The sequence below is a fragment of the Pholcus phalangioides genome, unplaced genomic scaffold (assembly GCF_987345545.1).
Source record: "Pholcus phalangioides strain wild (caught in Gottingen) unplaced genomic scaffold, Ppha-v1.0 ptg000009l_1, whole genome shotgun sequence".
Taxonomy (NCBI): Eukaryota; Metazoa; Arthropoda; class Arachnida; order Araneae; family Pholcidae; genus Pholcus; species Pholcus phalangioides.
This window is the reverse complement of record NW_028301602.1, coordinates 20093569-20112979: the sequence shown is the minus strand read 5'-3', so window position 1 is coordinate 20112979 and position 19411 is coordinate 20093569. Positions and strand designations below refer to the sequence as shown.

General features: G+C 37.6%; 1 protein-coding gene across 2 annotated transcripts in view; it reads right to left on the bottom strand.

Moving 5' to 3' along the window:
* Positions 1 to 18219, bottom strand: part of LOC149082208 (uncharacterized) — a 100979-nt gene extending 82760 nt beyond the window's left edge. For both annotated transcript variants that reach the window (XM_089235724.1, XM_089235725.1), the window contains exon 1: positions 16493 to 18219. In XM_089235724.1, the coding sequence (XP_089091850.1) occupies positions 16493 to 17777 (1285 nt within the window). In that variant the 5' untranslated portion in view covers positions 17778 to 18219. The remainder of the gene's footprint in view (positions 1 to 16492) is intronic.
* Between the last annotated feature and the right edge of the window lie 1192 nt (positions 18220 to 19411).

Sequence of the window (19411 nt, the reverse complement as noted above, 5' to 3'; positions counted from 1 at the left end):
GTAGATAAGTGCATGGTCGCTCATTTTGGTTCGAACAACCCACGGTTCTCTTACGAGTTGAATGGTGTCACTATCCCGGATGCAACTAGAGTCACCGATTTGGGAATTCTCATTGACGAGCGACTTAAGTTTTCTGAACATTGTTCAGCGGTTGTCAAAAAATCGAATAGAATGCTTGGTCTCATTTTCAAAAAGGTCTCTTCGCGTTCTCCTAAAGTCATTCTTCCTCTTTTTCGAGGCTTAGTTCGTCCTGGACTGGAGTATGCTGTAAGGTTTTGGAGACCATACCTACAGAGGGACATAGACTTGGTTGAAGGGGTGCAGAGAAGAGCTACGCGTGTCCTTATTGGCACACAGGGCTTGAGTTATGAAGAAAGACTTCATTTTTTGAATATGTTTACATTGGATGAACGCAGGTGTCGAGGAGATATGATCGAAGTGTTCAAAATTTTCAATGGGATGGATAGGATGGACCATGAACTTTTAGTACACCGCCAATCGACTGCTTTTACAAGGGGACACCAGTATCGATTGGTGAGGGACAATGCAAGGTTATGGTGTCGCAGGGAATTTTTCTCCAATAGGGTTGTTAATAAATGGAATAGCTTACCCCCGGAGGTAGTAAATTGTAACACAATTGACACGTTTAAAAAGAAATACGATAAACATGTTGGGGTAAATCGAGAAGCTATCCATTCTTAGAATAAGACAACCATAAGTATTCTTTATGGGCATTGTATAATATTTTTTCATGTGTATATAGTGTTTGTAATTTGTGTTAATTGCATTTTTAATTGGGTTGCTGTATTTTTGAAACATATGACAACCATATTTTTATGGGCATCTTTTTATCAGCCACCTCGTTGGGCATTTTGCCTGTTGTGGCGTTGTATTTGTATTTGTATTTATGTAATTTTGAGTACGTAATGGCGAGATCTTTTTACAGCAGCAGCGAAATTTATGGAAAATATTTAAGTAATGGATCATCTTTAAACCAGGAATGTCCGAATCAATGAGCAATGACAGATGATTTTGAACTCATACGAACAAAAATGTTACTAATATTTCAAATGTCTTTTGCGAGCAAAAGGTGAAAGGGCCCGGCTTTTGTTTTCGTCCACTTAGAATTGTAAGGTTGTGTGCATATTGTGACTTTAATCAATTTCGATTAATGTTCATCCATCGTTTATAAATTTAGTGTATGCCCATCTTTCTTCCACACACACACAATGCGGCCATTATCGGAATAGATTCCCCCATCCCGATTTAAACTTATCCTCGAACTTTTTCCGTTCATTAACTTTCCATATGTTAATGTATAATATCACATTATACTATCTATATTTCAATAAGATAATCTGAATTTTCTCAAAAAAATGTCCATTATGGTCTAAAAGAATTCATCGTAGTTTTAGGTCCAGTAAGTAAGCTGTGATATATTCTTTTTTTAACCTTTTTTTTTTTCAATCAGTAATTTTTCATGATAATATATATCCCATTTTTGTAGAATGTATTCGAACTAGGGCTGGTCCGATTAATCGATTAATCGGGTCGGTTAATCAATCAATTGTTAATCGCAGCTAAAAATTTTAGTTGAGTTAATCGACTCGATCAATTCGATTGAAATTTTTATTAAAAGTTTGTGAATCAACTTGATTTGTTTGAAAAAACGGAAAAAACCGATTAATTGTTTTACAAATTACGTTCTTATACATAACATTTTGTACAAGTGACCATATTAAAAAATATTTGAACGAATATTTTGATCAAATTTTTCGACAAGTCGATACAACGAAAGCTGATGATTTAAGTTTCAAATTGACTGATGGGAGTTTTAGAAGGCATGAACAAAATTTGTCGTCTCCACTATGAGCAGTAGTTTTTCATATTCTTGAAAGCATCAGTTCCTCTTCTTTCATGTACCACTTGAAAGCAGTTTCAACAGTCATTTGAAAGCCGATTAAGCGGCAGAATGATCGAAATTAATTTCGAAATTAATGAGTAACATGAAATAATCGATTTTAGAAAAAACAAGATTCAAGTGAAGAAATTATAGATTTTGACAAAATTATGTTCAGCATATTAAATTGCTTCAAGCGGCCAGCCCTAATTTCTTAATCTATTCTTATATTTGTTTAAATCTGCCGGATAGGTGTGTGAAATAAAAATTGAAATAAAATATATTCTATAGCATCTTAATAATATTATATGGTCACAAAAAAATATCCGATTAAAATTCGATTAATCAGTCGATTAATCGATTAAAACTTTTTGATTAACCAGTTAAAAATTTGAATCGATTCCCAGCCCTAATTCGAACAAGTTAATCCAAGTCATCACAAAAAAAGGAAAAAATTCTATGACGTTGGAAGTGATTCTTGGCAGTTTGAGAATTGCTCACGAGTCATTCCCATACTCATTTGAATGAAGACTCCGTCTATTTTAGAGCTATAGAGCTAAATGTGAGGTGTAAAATTAAAGCTGACGAAAATATTCTCTCGTTTTAGTGTTTTTTATGTCCAACTAACGAAAGAGAAAATATTCTCGTGGGATTTTCAAGCCATAAATTCAATGTCTTTTCCCACTCGTTCCAAAGTCCATCGGGGGAAGATGAAGTGGAAATATCCACGGTGTAAAAGACAATCATCATTCGATTCCATTCACGCTCTGGTGAATTCTCAGAAGACTTTGGAAATGTGATGGTAGTAAATACACAGACACACATTTACGACCAAGAGCAAAAAAAAAAGGAAAATCATCATCATCCATGGATGGAGAATTCCAGCAATGAAATGAATCGACTTCACAGAAGGAGAAGGGAAAGGAAAATTAGCTTTTTTTTTTTTTTGCTTTTGCTTTTTCCTACTTATATACAATATAAGAAAAAAATGTATGGCGGGAAAGCCGGTGAATTGGTTGAAGGTGAAATCTCAGGGAACGCGATGGTGATTACGTACGATGATGATGATGGGAGGAGGAGAAGAAATAAAAAAAAAAAGAGAAGCAAGCACCTTATATATACTTTTCAATGAGGTCAGCGACAGCATTTACCTGCAAGAAGCCCCCCCCCCCCCGCAACTTTTTTTTTTTAATGTTCCGACTCTCATAAAAGAATGTAGGCAAACATACGCGTGCATACGTATTTGCCGAGAATATAACGCCATAAGTTGCACGCGCATCACTGCGTGTGTCTCGCGCACTCCCGTCGTGATCAAACACCAAGATCATACATAAGCGTTATCCCAAAAAGAAAATATAAAAAGATAACAATTTTATTTCTTTTGTAAGTCCATGGGGGGGCACTTCATTATTATCGAGGATTCAGAAGAGAAAACCCGTACCAGTAGTCTCTGAATTGCATGAATAAAAACAACTGAAAACGTGACGACACTTCTCAATACTCTGAATGTTTTCGGTGGTGAATACTTCAATTTTTGTTCACGGTAGTGAATATCTGAATATTGATTTTTTTTTTTTTTTTCCGTGAATGCGTCTATAACTTGGCCGACGGATAGCAAGCCTAAGGACAAAAATAGGAGAGTTTTGCCACGTTGATATTCCTTATTATACAAAAGGTGGCCATTCTACGAATTCTACTGAATGGCACGTGAATGTTTTTCTTAAAGAATTTTCAAAATGATGAAAAATATATGAAGATTCGAAAAGAATTTGTGGTTGTTAATGAAACCGTCTTCTAATGCCAGTCCAATGTATTTTTTACCCTACACTATGTTAAATTCGGAAAGAAAATATCGACATGGGGGAAAATTCCACTATTTTTTTAATTCAAATTTTTTTCAGGAGAGTGAAAGATTTTTTTTAATACGGGACATCTGGTATAGCATACTCATACTCTAAATAAGAACAATGATATAAAAAAAAATAATGTGTCACGCGTATAAGGTTTGCGGTATTCATATTTGCACGAGTTCAGAAACGAGAGCCTGAATGGGTGTCTACAGATGGCTTGAAGCTAGAGCTCGCAAACAACTATGGTACGAAAGCTAGAGCCCACGGGCAAATTGGATAATATGGCCATTAAACTGCTTTGAAATTGCACCGAAACCTAAATAATTAATATTAGTGGAAAATTTGTCTTTCACGTCTTCAAGATAGATAAATATTCGACTGTTGGGTAAGAACACGGAAAGCACAGCACATGCGATTTGTGTCTTCAAACCCAGCCTACGTGTACCTGTAACATCTTTAGTAGGAAAAACTGAGTCCAAACAAATCACGAACTATATCATCAAAACATTATTCGAACCCAAGAAACCGAAGCGTGGTTCATCATGGGATAACAAGCTCTTGAATATCTTGAATACAGAGTTATAACATCAAAGGTAGATTAACATTCTAGGCTAATACATGTAGCGTGATTTCTTGGAGGAATCTTCTTCCGTATCTTACAGTCACGAAAGATAACGTCGTGGACCCCTTTCGAACGATTTCTATGTCGTTGGAATAATCGTGGCTTCTCATCATGGGCCGAATTCTGGAGCAGCAGCAGATAACAAGGCGATGTCTGGGTCAAATCCAAGGAAAAAACATCCTGTTTCACCATATAAAGGAATTTTCTAAGAGTCAAATATGATAAAAATAGCCAATCTAGGAAGACTTTCGCCACATTCCTGGTACTTAGCTGAAACAAATGACTTAATGCAATGGTGTAGACACCATTCTATGCTCAACTTCTTTGGTATTTGTAGATTTAACGTGCTTGTTAAACGCATCTGGAGGATAGCACCCTAACTCACTGAATTCGTGACTATATAGTGTCTGGTGCAATGTAAAAAAAACATCAGGATTCACTGGGAAATATAACAAAAAGCGAGGTTACACCATCATTAAAGTCGATAGCCTTGACGACATACCGGACATTTCTTACGATCGAATTTTCAACGCGTGTCTTCACGTCTTATTTACTCATTAATAGGAGCAAGGTCTCCCGTAATAAACGTCCTACATTTGCGTGGGGCCTAAGGGAAGGTCGTCCTAAAGGTAGTTTTAAGCGAAATGAAGAGTCTATTTTTACAAAAGATCCGTCTATACCATACGAGGAGAATAATGAGAGAAAATCGTTTCAAAATGAAGTCTGGGTTCGTCAAAAAATGATGCGTTTTTTTTTCAAAAGAGTTTCTTTTAGGAGTATAATCAAGTCCTATGATTAAGCAATTGGATAAAATCTCCCTCAAAAGTTTTCACAAAGGATTATTTCATTACAGTTGCTGCTCCAAATACTGATGAAGATGAGAAACCTGGCAGTAAATTAGTCGATGAATTTTAAAGAGAACAGTTTTAAAGGATAAAAGAGAGAGAGAGAGAGAGAGCATAGAGTGGTCACAGATCAAGAACACGATGCCATCAGGAGATTTCTCAGTGAATACCGAAAGATAATTTAACTTACCTTTTGTTATAATTTTTTTTTAAGTCGTGGAACAAGGCAAGGGCGTCTGGAAAGACGTCCGGATTGAGGTTAACAAGTATTTACAACAAAAGACCTTAAACATAATGAAAATATTAATAATAAGACCATGTATAGGGACATGGGGGGAAAAAAATACCGCTATTTATCAGTTATGAAAGAATTCGAGCATTACACAATCTATCGCACAGTAACAAAAACGAAATGGAATAGTTCGAAGACATTTTATTTAGTATGCGATCGAATTTTCTGTTATTCCCTGTTGACTGGTATCAAAAATTAATTCTTCAAGTATAATAAAAGTCCGTTATAACGAGAGCTCGCAATCATGGGAAAAATTGTCTTTATAACGGACTTATAATCATTAACCGTTATAATGGACTTGTAATGGTTATAATTATAAGGATAAATAAGATGCAAAAGGGGGTTATATTCTTTTTTTTTTGGCTCTTTTTGGTTGTTAATTTGTAAAAGATTTCTGCCATATCTGCATTATAATCATTTTTGTTTAAATATTAGTGAATGAATAGACCCTCCAGTCATAAGTCGATGTTTGGTCTCACAGCTGTTGATCCTCTGAAACGTTTTTGCATATAATTTCGTATTATCAAAGCGATTTAGCCGACCAATCGATCAGTTGAAATTCTCTCAATTATTATATCATTGCTCAATTCCATGGCATTTTTTAAATTTATTTTTTTAGCAGAATTTATTCAGTTATTCGGAAACTACTTTAAACACCAAATTCCGCTCAAACAACACCCTGTCAGTCATTCGGAGAAACAAAAGCGGAATAAAATCGCCACATATCTTGTGTGTAACGTGCAAAAGCTTAAACATACGGAGAAAGAGGGTTAAAAATGTTACTTTTCTAAGTACATCCTTTGTTAGAAGTACCACAGAGAATGCTCATGACGCGACGAGCATGTGCGATGATAAGTGAAGAAACCATTCTCCGAAAGCAGTGTTTCTCAAAGTTTGCGTCGCAGCTCCTAGGGGCGTCGCGACGAGCTGGAGATATTGATTTTTGTGGCTATTTATGCTTCGAAGTGGCTCTTTTACAAGGGTAAATATGTAGGGTGTTCTGTTAATGGACCGACAAACTCAAAGGGTTGTTAGTAGACATCAAGAGGAACAAAAATTGCAATGGAATATGATGTCGCAAACCACGTTGAGAGGGTGAAAATCACGAAAACTGCTTGCAGGTATCGAAGTCACGCTGGAACTACAAAAAGTACAATAACAATAATAACTACAAAAAGATTTATTTGATTAATTATTACAGGAGTTGTTGGAAGTGGCGGCCACTGACGTCATTGCACAGTCTACAACGACGCAAAAACTATTCCCGGACGCGCTCGAAGATACCAGGTATGCTTTTTGATGTCTGCCGCAGCGACGGCAATCCGCGCTATGAGTTCCTCTGGTGTGTCCACAGGCTTCGCATAAACGAGGTGACACCAGAGGAAAAAGTCACACGGATTGAGATCCGGCGAACGTGGAGGCCAAGCAACGGGTCTCGCGCTTCCAATCGGTAGGCGGGTAGTAATTGGCGAAGGTAGTATGGTGCGGACAACGCCCCATCGGATATTGCTGTTGGTACATCCGCTGTGCTAAGCCCCTATTGCCATCTACTCGATCGTAAATCAGATGCATATCAGCGTATTCCTCGTTCGTGTAGTCAGCCATCACGATACCCATTGAAATAAACAACTAACTGCTACACGTGCATACTACCGCAATAGAGCTCATTTACGTCGTCCGTAGTGCGTGATCCTACCCCAGCGCATTCATTTCGCGACGCTCTTTACTTCAGATATGGTGAGCGATACCACGAACGCATTCAGCGATCAACTGACATCCACCTTTCGTCTCGCATTCGCTTTTCGCGATTTTAACCCTCTCAACGTGGTTTGCGACACCATGTTCCATCACAATTTTTGTTCCTCTTGATGCCTACTAACAACCCTCTGAATTTATCGGTCCATTAACAGAACAGCCTGTATACTAAACTGTTCTGGGGAGACTCAGATAAACCATGAATCGGGCAAGGGAACCGCTGTCGACAAAAGTTTGAGAGAGAGAAGACGATTACTCTGGAATCTAGATCAATTCTTCAAAAGAAAAAAAAACTGACAATTTTGGATGATTTCATTGACGTTAGTTACAACGAACACTTCATAATTTTCAACTCGCTATAGCCGAAAATTCTCGTCTCTAATTATCTATTTGACAATCACTCTTTTTAAAGAGATTCTGATTATAAGCAGGACTCTTTGCATCGGACTTTTACTGCAATCATGCTTTATTCTCTTTTAGGTAATGGGTCCGTTTTCAACAATGAATTTTGTGTGAGAGAAATGCAGAATTCATTGTTTAAACTCTTACTTATTATCAGACAGGAAAAATGTATTGCCACTAGAATCATTTCTAGAATAGCTTATCACTGTTGAGTGGGATTTCTGTATTGTCTGTGGATCGTCTCAATGAATTCGGGAATCTTGAGGACACCTCGAGCCCAAAAATCTCCAGTTATTTGGGACAACGGGGACCCCGTTGTTCAACCCATTAAGACACCATCGTGAATGTCATAGATAAGTATCCCTATGATGATTTTTTTTTTTTGCTTTCTAAGATGAACAGTAAATCATGGCACTGAAAACGCATCGCGTGACACTTGATTCAATCTTCCCGACAATCACTTCCTTCATAAACGGCCAAGTTATGTAACAACAAGTAAAAAAGAAGACGCGAGCATTAAAAAAAAAAACCTCTTTTTCCATTGTTTTTCTTGACGTTGTTGTTGTTTCTCTTTTTCAATTCTCACGGGCCTGCTCCCATGGAGTACGTTTGTACTTGGTTGATCGCCCACCGGAAAGTGCTCATGCGACCAGTAAAAAAGATGCGATTTGCATTCTTAAACAACACCGAGAACAAAGGCAAAAAAGACGACCATGTGGCCATCATTGCAGTAGACTAGCCGTGACCGGCTCGACAACGAGAGTCCCTTTTCCCGATCGAACAATAAATATCCAGTAGACTCCTTCATTTTTTATGTGACTGACAATACAAATAGACATGAATGTGGTGTTTGGGTTTTGTTTTTTTTTTTTTCACTTCCCTTAACATTAACAAAAGATTGGTTCGTCCTTGGATCGATCATTGCCTAGAGACGTTATTATCCGTCGGGGAAATCCAATTGAAAATCGAAAACCTTTTCTTCAGACTTGACACGTCGTGGGAAAAGATGCGGTGTCACATCAAATTTAATTCATCCTATCAACATGTCATGTCAAGCTCTATTTAATCACACTTTTTTGTAAGAAATTCCTTGTGCAGAAAGGTAAAAAATTTCTTGCTTTTCGTTACCGCCAGGTTCGATCCCTTCTCACTGGATTTATTTTGTCCGAGCCTGTGATCGCGATTAATGTTCCATAGACATTAATTTCTAGTTTGGGAAGCTATAAATCGGAATGAATATCCTCTACAACTGTCATGTTTCATGTAGATCATAGAAGAATCACTGAAAGTCCGATATAATGGGTATGCTTATTATGAGAATCTCGCTATAAAGAGTGATTTTGCAGGTGATCATCAAAGAGACTAATGTTAGATACAAAAAAACATTCGTTTACAACCTACATGCTCACCCCATGGCCAGCCAATGGCCCTCGGAGTCATTTGGTGTGGCCCGCGACAAATAATCAAACCATTCAAGTGGCTCACAAAAGAATTATCAAATCACTTCAGTGGCTCGCGGCACATTTTCAGATCATTTATGCTGCCGACAGCACTTATCCGGATCATCTAAGTGACTCCAAGCACATTTTCAAATCACCTGGACGACCCGTGTCACACCTCTAGTTCACTTGAGTGGCATGTAGTGCATTTTCAGATTAATTAAGTGGCTGGCTGGCGCATTTCCAGATCTTTTAAGGGGCCCACGGTGCAAAAAAAAGATCACTTAAGTGGCTCGCGACGCATCTACAGTTCACTTATTTGGCCAGCGGCATCTTTTACAGATCACTCAAGTGGCTCTTGGCACATTACCAGATCCCTTATGTTCCCGCGACACATTTCCGGATCACTCAAACTGTCCGCGACACATTTCCGGATCACTCAAACTGTCCGCGACACATTTCCGGATCACTCAAACTGTCCGCGACACATTTTTCGATCACCTGAGTGGATCGAAGCACATTTCCAAATAATTCAAGAGGTTTGCAACACGTTTCCAAACCAATATAGTGGCCCCACACTCTCCAGAAGGTTGAGCACCCTTGTTACAGCGAGTTGTAAATTAAAAAACATTCGCTATAACGTTAAAAAAATTCTCGAAAACTTCCCCCTTTTTACTTTTCTGTCTCTTCAAGAATTAAACTATTAATGGATTAATCACCGCATATATGCTTGTCGTAAACATTATTCTGAGGTGTTTCTTACACAGAAAATGAACATAGAAAAATCACAGAAAATGAACAAAAATAATTTCTAACCCACTCTTCCTGTTATTAGGCTTTCCCAACATACATACGGGATACGTAACAACATTCGACTTTTGTCTCTTCCAGTGACTGATAGACTACTTTTTACCGCACACCAACTCCAGTCATATATCGCCATATGATGATTTCCAACCGTCGGAGTTGGGTGGGAAATGAAGGCGCTATCAATCGGTGGTCACTCCAAGCTCGATAGGTAAAGAACTTTTCTCATGCTCTTTTGTCTGGATTCTGATGATGTTCATCCTCACTGCCATGTCTTATTCGACGGGAACTTGCTGTTTAGTGACTTTTACGAACGGCTGCACTAGTCATGCTAAGGAAACCCTTCTGAATAGGTAGAAAGATATTAACGAGTCCATAAAGTCACACATGAGCAATGAGAATTTTTATTGGTCAGTTGGCTGACAAATGGTTCTGAGAATGCAAAACTTTAGAGAAATTTATTGTCTTACAAAATTAATTTACGGGTCCGAAAATCATTTTCAGAATCGGATTTCTGCTCATTTCCAAATACAGTAAGACCTCGGTATAGCGTCATCATTTTTAACGTCGTCCGGCCTCCAACGTCACTTTTTATTGGCCCCTGCTAGCATAGTACTAAAAATTGAGATTATTCATTATTAAGTACCCCGCTGATGAAGTCATTTTCATTCGATCCCCATGGGTGAGGTTATACCGAGGTGTGTGACTGTATTATAACGCAGGTAAAGCAGAAATTTTCTACAATTTACCAGAGCAAAAAATAGAAATTCGCTTATAACGAGAAGTCCGTTGTAACGTCAATTTCCCCGCAATTGTGGGCTCTCGGTATAACGGACTCTTACTGTTTATCACTATTACCTCACTTTTGAGAAATCATGTTCTGCGATTCCCACTATAATTTAATGACAACTTGTCACGGAAGTGAATGGTCACCATATTGGGTAATTTTCCTTATATCGTGTCCTTTTTACGTGTTTTCATCAAATTTATAATGACCGTCACAACTTTAAGCCACTTCATGCACGTGGTATACGATTAAAAGAAATTCCAATGAACATTTATATGAGTATAGGGCTGTATGATAAGAAATTGCAAAATAAACCAAGTTTTTTCTCTTTTGTCATGAAGCTGTATTTTCCCAATAGGAAGTCGGAAATGACCATTGGAGAAAACTAGAATATACAGGAAAAGTTGAAACTTAGTGTGTGTGTGTCTCCTTTTTTATCCGTTTCCATTATCAAATTTTTTGCTTACGTTACTCATTGTTTCGCGTGATGTCGATGCACGACTCGGACAGTATCTCACTTGTTCATCTTTATTTTCCTTTTACTTACACAGTCCACCGCATGGTTGAGTTTTGATGTGCTGTTTTCTTTGCACCCACGTTGTTATTATAACATGTTTGTGACGGTTTTAATGTAATTTCTACGATTTTGATCTATCGTATGCAAGATGCCCAAGCCGTTGAAAACATAAGCTTATGCCAATTCGTTTAACCTAAATTCAGTCCCGAAGCCCAAAATTCCGGGTTAAAAAAGTTTGTGGTGACTGGTGGGGCATCGGATGGGGGTAAAAAAACTATTTAATTGATAGCTGGTTGTATTTAACTGATTATGTTTGATTCCTGATTACCCGGTAATCCGATTAGAGGATGAAGTGTTAACGCTGCAAGTCGTTATCTTGATTTTGTTTGTACGAGGTAGTTTCCTGTCGTCACAGTCGTTCTGATATAATTACTCGACAGGAATATAAATAATTAGATGCTGTTCTAAACAAATATTTCAGCAGTGATGGCTCCTTAATCGTATAATACGATGGAGATCATAGGAAATAGCTTGTGTATCATTGGTTAAATATTTTCATGGCCCTTGAGACCAAAAAATCGGTTTTTCAGAAATGACGTTAGCAGTAATGAAATGTGCGTTTCTGGCCGTAGAAGCTCCTATGGGAGACGCCGAATTTCTCTACTACTGTCACATTTCACTACTACTCTCCCATAGAGGCTCCTACGGTCCAGAAACGCCCATATCGTACACCGCGAGACAATTACTCGGTCTTCTATGTATAAAAGACACGCACATTTCACTACTACTGACGTCGAAAAAAGGATTTCATTTTAATGGAAATCATATGCGAAAAATCGTATATAAGTAGTTCTTTTTTCAAAATTGAATAAAAAATAAATTATATTTGAGGGGAAACCCTATAAACGTTATTTTTATCTGATTCCGTGGAATAGTGGCTCTTGTGCGTAAACTTTGCTGATCAAAATTGCTGAAACATTTTGCAAATGCTCATCTTGGTAATGAAACGAATCCGATTTGGATGAAATGTTTGCCAAAATTTTATAAATCTAAAAAGTTGAAGAAATCATTAAAAAATTTCAACATGTGACTCGACATGTTTTAAAAAATTTGATTAGTTTTAATAAAATGGATGTTGGTTTTATTAAATCATTCACCTGAAAATTTATTTCATATCATAAAAATAATATTATCGGTTAACATATGGATGGATGCAAAGCCTAAAATTTCAGATATAATTACAGCCCAAACCCCGATTTAACCAACATTTTTATTCATGAAATCTTGAACTGAGTACTTATCATCGCCTAGAGCCTGGGTCTTCAAGGTTACAAACCTTTCAGACATACACGGCGGGCCAAATCGAAACTTTCTGGCCTAGAATTTTTTTTTTTTTTTTTACAACAAAAAGTTCAAATTCGAACTCACAGATGGCACTGTAAAACGAAAAAAGTCGACAAACGCATAAAATACACCACAAACAGAGCATAATTAATGTTTATGACAGTTTGCTTTACATAAAACTATCACATTTCAACATGAGCACCGTTTCACCCGTTTAGATGTAGCCCGAGTTAAAAAGGGGCGCTCATGTTGAAATGTGATGATTTCACGGAACACAAATTGTTATAAACATTAATCATGACTGTTTGTATTGCATTTTATATGTCGAGTTTTTCGTTTTAGCGCCCCTTTTGAGTGAAATTTAAATTAATTTTTTTTTTAATTTATCAAAAAAAACTTCTATGCCAAGGTAAGTATTTTAGTGCAACCCTCATCTTTTTTTGTCAATTGGCTAATTTTTATAAATTTGTAAAATGTGTTCAGAGCTTTCGCATTGTATATCTAGAATAGACATATTATATGGATATTTAATTTCTAATTAAAAATGTTTTGGACATAGCCTTTGGGGCTGGTCGGAAAATTACGAGTATACATCTCGGTTGATAAATGGCATGAATATAAAGGTTATACTTTGTTATTAATTTTGTTAAATGTCTCCAGGACTTCTCTGTATATGAATGTATCAGAATAGATTTAGGATCTCGCCAGACTTTTCCTTAACTTGAGCTGTTAATCTTTAAATATTTGTCTTATCAAGAAGTTTGTTTTTCGCCATCATAGAAATGTGTGTTTCGAACTTGTTTTTGTTTTCCCTCATACAAAGCGTATGTTTACCTCATTCTTTCACAACAACAATAATAAAAACTAACAACAGCAGCAGCAGATGATGTTAAAGACATCATTCAATCTCGATGATTTCCAGACACGCTATTCCGATGATGTGAACTTGACGTGATTATGATAAATTGTCGGTAGAAGGATCTTTGTCGGCGACGCGACGGTGCGTCGTCGTCACTCAGTCAAAAAAAAATAAGTGAGACGTCGAGAAAAGAACGTGCTGCTCGTATATGGCCACACATATATGAGGAATATCTTGCAAAGAAAAGAATTGTTTTGAATGACTCATAAAATGAGAGACCACATCTTCATGCGCCGTTTGTACAAAAGCCCATGATGCAGTATCTGTCTGTATTACGGCAATATACGACTTGTAGTTGGATGATTTTCTAGTTCAATTGTTTTGCTGATGACTGAACCGTCTATTTAGGATAGTTTCTGCATCGAAATGAGTGGAAATCACTGAAAAATGATGATCTTTCTCTTATTACTATTTACTGCCTCATAAACACTAATATCCTGACATCACCCATACACACACACCTCTTCATCCTGAGTTGGCTTCGAGGCCAGAAATTTTGATGCCCCCCCCCCCTCTTGTTTTCTAGGGAATTTATTGAATAAAAATTTTAGCTTGGGTCACCTCCGGGCCCCCAAGCTGGATATCTGTCGGCCTCTTCTTTGTCGTGGGCCACGCTGGTGTTATTTTCGAGAATAAAGAAAAGAGTAAGATGAGAAAAAGTGTTACAGTATATCTCAAGCTATGAATATAGTAGTATTTCAGTGACTTCTCCACATCAGCGGTTCTCTAACCCGTTAAACACTACATCCTCTATAGTAGGGGTTCTCAAACTTTCCCCACCCGCGGTGCCCTTTTCCCTAATCAACACGCTTACCGCGGCACCCCCAGAGCGGGTTTAATAAAGAATCTCTACGGAAAGCCTTTGCCAGGTGTCTGACAAAGGTTGGCGACGCACAGTTTGAGAACCCCTGTTCTATAGTCTTCAACCTATTGCTTGCAAACTTCGCAAAGCTCATTCAAACACCCAAAAGTGCCCTATACTTTTGTCTCGTGAGCTAGTGATAGACTTCATGATCTAGCACAGGGGTCTTCAAAAGACATGCCGGCTAAAATAAAATTTACACGAAGCCCGAGGGCCAACATGTCATACAGTGATATTGAGATTCGCACAGTTGCGCCTTAACGCTTGAGTCGAGGGTCGCTCAGTGCTCTGAGTCAAACGGGGCTTCTTTTTCTTTTATCTGATATTATTTCTTCATTGAATATGAATTTTCATTTTTCCAGAAATATTTTTTGTGAATTTTCATCTAATTTTTTCATTAAATATGGACTTCATTAAATATGAATTTTTGCATCAATTCTGAAATTAATTTTTTTCCATTAAATATGAAGCTCCATTAATTTTGAAAATATTTCTTTCGCTGACCCTAGAAATATTTCTTTCAGTAATTCTGGAAATATTTTTTATTAACAACGAATTTTCATGAATTTTTTTCATTAAATATGAACCTTGTTAGATAAGACTTTTCCCACCAATGCTGAAATTAATTTTTTTTCATTAAATATGAATCTTCATTAATTATTCTGGAAATATTTCTTTCAATAATTTTGGAAATATTTTTCATTAATAATGAATTTCATGAAATTTTTTCCAGAATTCTGAAATTATTTATTATTTAACTCTAAAATTATTTCTCATTAAATTTTGAAATTTTTTCTCATTTTATTTTGAAATTTTTTCTCATTTTATTTTGAAATTTTTTCTCATTTTATTTTGAAATGTTTTCCAGAAGCAAATTTGAAATCACTTCTTTCATCAATTCTATAATACATAGAATTATATTAATACATCTTTTTTCATTGGGGTAGTTTTTTTTTAAGCATTTCTATAAATTCTGTAACAATGGAAGCCTTTTCCTCAGCGAACCATTATTGGTGCACGATTTTGAGATGGCCCTATTCAGATATAAAACCTCTCCCCCCATGAGGGAATCTCACTGAATTCTGGGTACAGAGAGATCAGTCGTATTTATAAAACATTTACTCACTATAAATTTATTCAAAAATGCATTAAATAAGTAGAAAGGACCTCACTCTTGGATGAAAAACGGGCCTCTGGATAAGACCGGGGGATCTTGAAGAGCATTCGAGGATCCAAAGAAGAGTCATGGACGGGGGAAAAGGTTAAGAAACACTGATATAGTTCAACTAATGAATTTTTAGGACGAACAAAAAATTATATTTGATTATAAATTTTCTGAACTTCAATGATTTCAAAATGACAACGCTAAGAAATTTTTCATAAATCTTGAAAATTTAGTGAAAGATTTACCATATGAAATATCAAGAAATAGTGTTTTTCTTGATTATATTTTGATTAAGCACCTCTTAAATAAAATCCAAAAAATAAATTTTACCACGGTTAGCTGATTTACAGTGAAACCCCCTCTTAAAGGTCCTCTTTTACGGCCAAGTAACAATCACGTTTTAATTTTAATGGCTTCGCGTAATGTACAAAATTTTTACGGTGAAGCCTCTCTTACGGACGAGCTCTTTTTTGTCCCGCCGGTGACCGCTAAGTTTAACTGCATATAAATTCATGAACCGAAATTACGCTTTCGGGTCATTAATTCCCATTGAAAAATGAGAAAAAAAACCGCATTGTTTTCTCATGAGCTGATTTATGTTCGAATTGAATATACTATTTACAAGGGTCGACAAACTTGGCCACATCTAAGCAGCAAACTGCTTCTTTCTCGAGCACATATAATCGCGTCAAAGTAATGTATTTATTACGAAGCAAATGCTTCCAAGCCCCCATAAAATAGTGCTTGTCGCCGGGATAGTTAACTATCCCAAGAAAACGCTGGGTGAATTCCTAAAGAAGTCGCGATAAGCATCTGCTCTTTTAAAAGACAACGACGTGAATACACGGCGCAGAGATAAAGATAAGCTTTGACTCGTAGCCAAATGGACGAGCGAAATAAAAGGAAGTTATACGATTGGATGTAGTCGGGCATTAGGTATGCGCGGCCCATCCGGCTGAATTAAATGCTTGTAAATCAGGACTTACCTTGGCAGGCGCCGGTCTCAGGAATGCACCGCAATCCAAAGTCCTTGTCGCATGGCAGTGACTCGTTACAAGGTTGATGTGCCTGACCAGCACAGATGTTTTGGCACGGGCACGACGGGTTGGACACCGTTCTCTGGCCCAGGCAAACACTTAGATCGCGTTGTTTTAGGTCCATTCCCCCACAGGAGCAGGAGGGTGGAGACCCATTATTCTCCAAATCTAATTGCTTCTGTTTCCTCCGGTTCTCTTCAGTGGATGCGTATTCGCCACTGTCTTGGGATGGCAGTGGTGCATTTGTAGTTTGAGGGTATAGGGAATTGTCTAATCTATTTTCGTCGGGCTTCAGCGAAGTAGATTCCATGGTGGTTATGATGAGGTTATGTTCGGGAGTTGGTTGGTCAGTTGTTTCGACTTCTTTCTCGGTTGTTTCCATGTCATGGATTTTCATGATATCTTGATTTTTAGTTTCTGTAGCATCAGTCGTGAGTTCTATGTGATTGGACGTCGTCGTCGGTGGGTTTGTGACTTCGGTCGTGGTCGGAAGGTCTGTTGGGACGGCTGTCGTTTCAGTTGTCGATGAAATAGCCAGAATGCTGGGTTCTGTAGCAAATTCGGAACTTGAAGGTTCTTCCATCTTCGTAGTGTCATCGTCAGATCTTATCAAACTCGAGTCATCGTCAGATCTTACCAAACTCGGGTCATCGTCAGATCTTATCAAACTCGAGTCATCGTCAGATCTTATCAAACTCGAGTCATCGTCAGATCTTATCAAACTCGAGGAATCGACTTTAGAATCGACACTTGATGAGTTGAGCGTAGAAACCTCCATCGGATCGTTCGTCATCGTTGAAACAACAGTAGTTGATGATGGTTCCATGGTCATTTCTCCAACCGTACTGGTCATTTCCGTAACTTTATCCTCGTCTTCGGCTCTGTCTTCTGCGGACAAACGCGAAGTCGTCTCTAGTTCATTTGAATTTACAGTAGATATCACTTCCGTATGGACATCATCGGATGACCCTTGCGTCGTCGTCATCGTCGTCGTGGTCGTTCCACTGATTTTCTCCGTCACAGACTCTGAAAAGAATTCCTTGGATTTTTCTTTTTTAACAGTACCTTCATCAGAACTCACGAGTCCATTTCCATCAGTTACGGGTATCGTACTACTTTGAGCAATCCCATTATCAATGTCTCGATCCGTAGGCACAGTCGACGGTGCACTGTAAACACTAGTACATAAAACCACAAACACGAATATTGTCCTCAAGTTCACGAATACCTCCATTATCTTTCTTTTTTTTTTTCAAGTAGGAACTAAAATATAATAGTTTTAAAAAACGCAGAAACACTGCACAAGTCCTCCACTAGAGGATAAATCCGACCATCTCTTACGCACGACGGATGACTTTTATCATTTTCGTCTTCTCAGAGACACTTCACAATCATTATTCACGAATGAAAATAAAAAAACCGCAAGATTGGAAACTTGTTTGAAAAGAAAAACAAAATCCACGCACTCGTTTGATCAATGATCGGGAAATTCTTTTGACTTGGGGAAAATCACGTAAAAACAGTGGAGAGAAGAACCGCAGGACGGAGAGAGAAAGAGAGAGATGTGTGTTGCTGGTATCGAATCCAGGTCTCGACTGAGAGCTGGTCTTGATGTGAAGGCAGCATCAACACGAGGCCGTTGGTTTTGCGATGCCCCCGCGCCGCCGGAAACAAGCGCGTGTGACGAGTTTACCTTTTCAGCTACTGATGGTGAGGTTCGGCTTTCTTTTCTCTCTTGTTCGTTTTTTTTCTATTTCTTACCTTGCTACTACTGTGGAACCCCGTTTATACGTCTCCCACTTTTACGACGTCCACATTTATACGACGCTTTGGCTAGGGTCACAATTCATCCCTACATTTCAACTCTCTACGTTTCACCTCCATTTGAAGTGCAGTCGAATCCCGTTTTAACGAATACCGTTATAGCGAAAATCTCGTTTTAACGAACGCCCCCAAATAAGTTTGCATAGGATAAATGCAAACACCTGGAATTACTTTATAACGAAATTTTTCATTATAACGAAGTGATTTCTCCGGTCTCTTCGAGCTCGTTATAACGGGATTCCACTGTACTAATTTTATACGCACTAATACTCCGCAAGAAGTATTAAATTTTTTTTTCTCAAAACACACCTAGTGCTATGAGCGTATTTTTTAAATGAAACAATACACCCACACAAGCAATTAAATTAGAGTGGATTTTTATTTTGAAATAGTTAGAATGGACAGTGAAGGGTTAAATACGTGAAAACCAGACACGCCTCAGCGAAGGATTAAATACAGGGTGCTCCATAAATTCGTAAATACCGTGCATGAAAAAGTCGTTTAAAAAATTCAAGTAAAATTTGGCTCTACTTGAATACAGTTGGCGAAATTGTTATTCTCACGAAGTGCGATTTTTTTTTTTTTTGGTGCGGAAAAAAAATTAGTTCAAATTATTGTCGACAGAGGCGCTGCACGACAGCAAATCACAGGATATATGCAAATCAGAGTCATAAAATGCTGGGTGTACGATTACCAGCTCATTTCTGAATTTTCCTGTTACTGGCGTTTTATTGTGGTGTTGATGAAACAATATTTTTTTTTGGAAGTTGTTATACCTCAGCCCCGAATCCCCAGTTAAACCTTTGAGAACGATTCAGGCGAGAAGAGATTAAAGAAAGTTTCGGGTTCATTATTCTGTTATTTGCTTATGTGCAGCGCTTTCTATGGACAAAAATTTGAACTAATTTTTTTTCTTTTAACCAAAAAAAAAATTCCCCTTCGTGAGAATAATGTTTTTGCAAACCGCATTCAGATATACCAATTCCATCGATCTTTGTATTCAGACTGTACCTAGACACAAAATCTCCCTCGGCAAAGATGAAT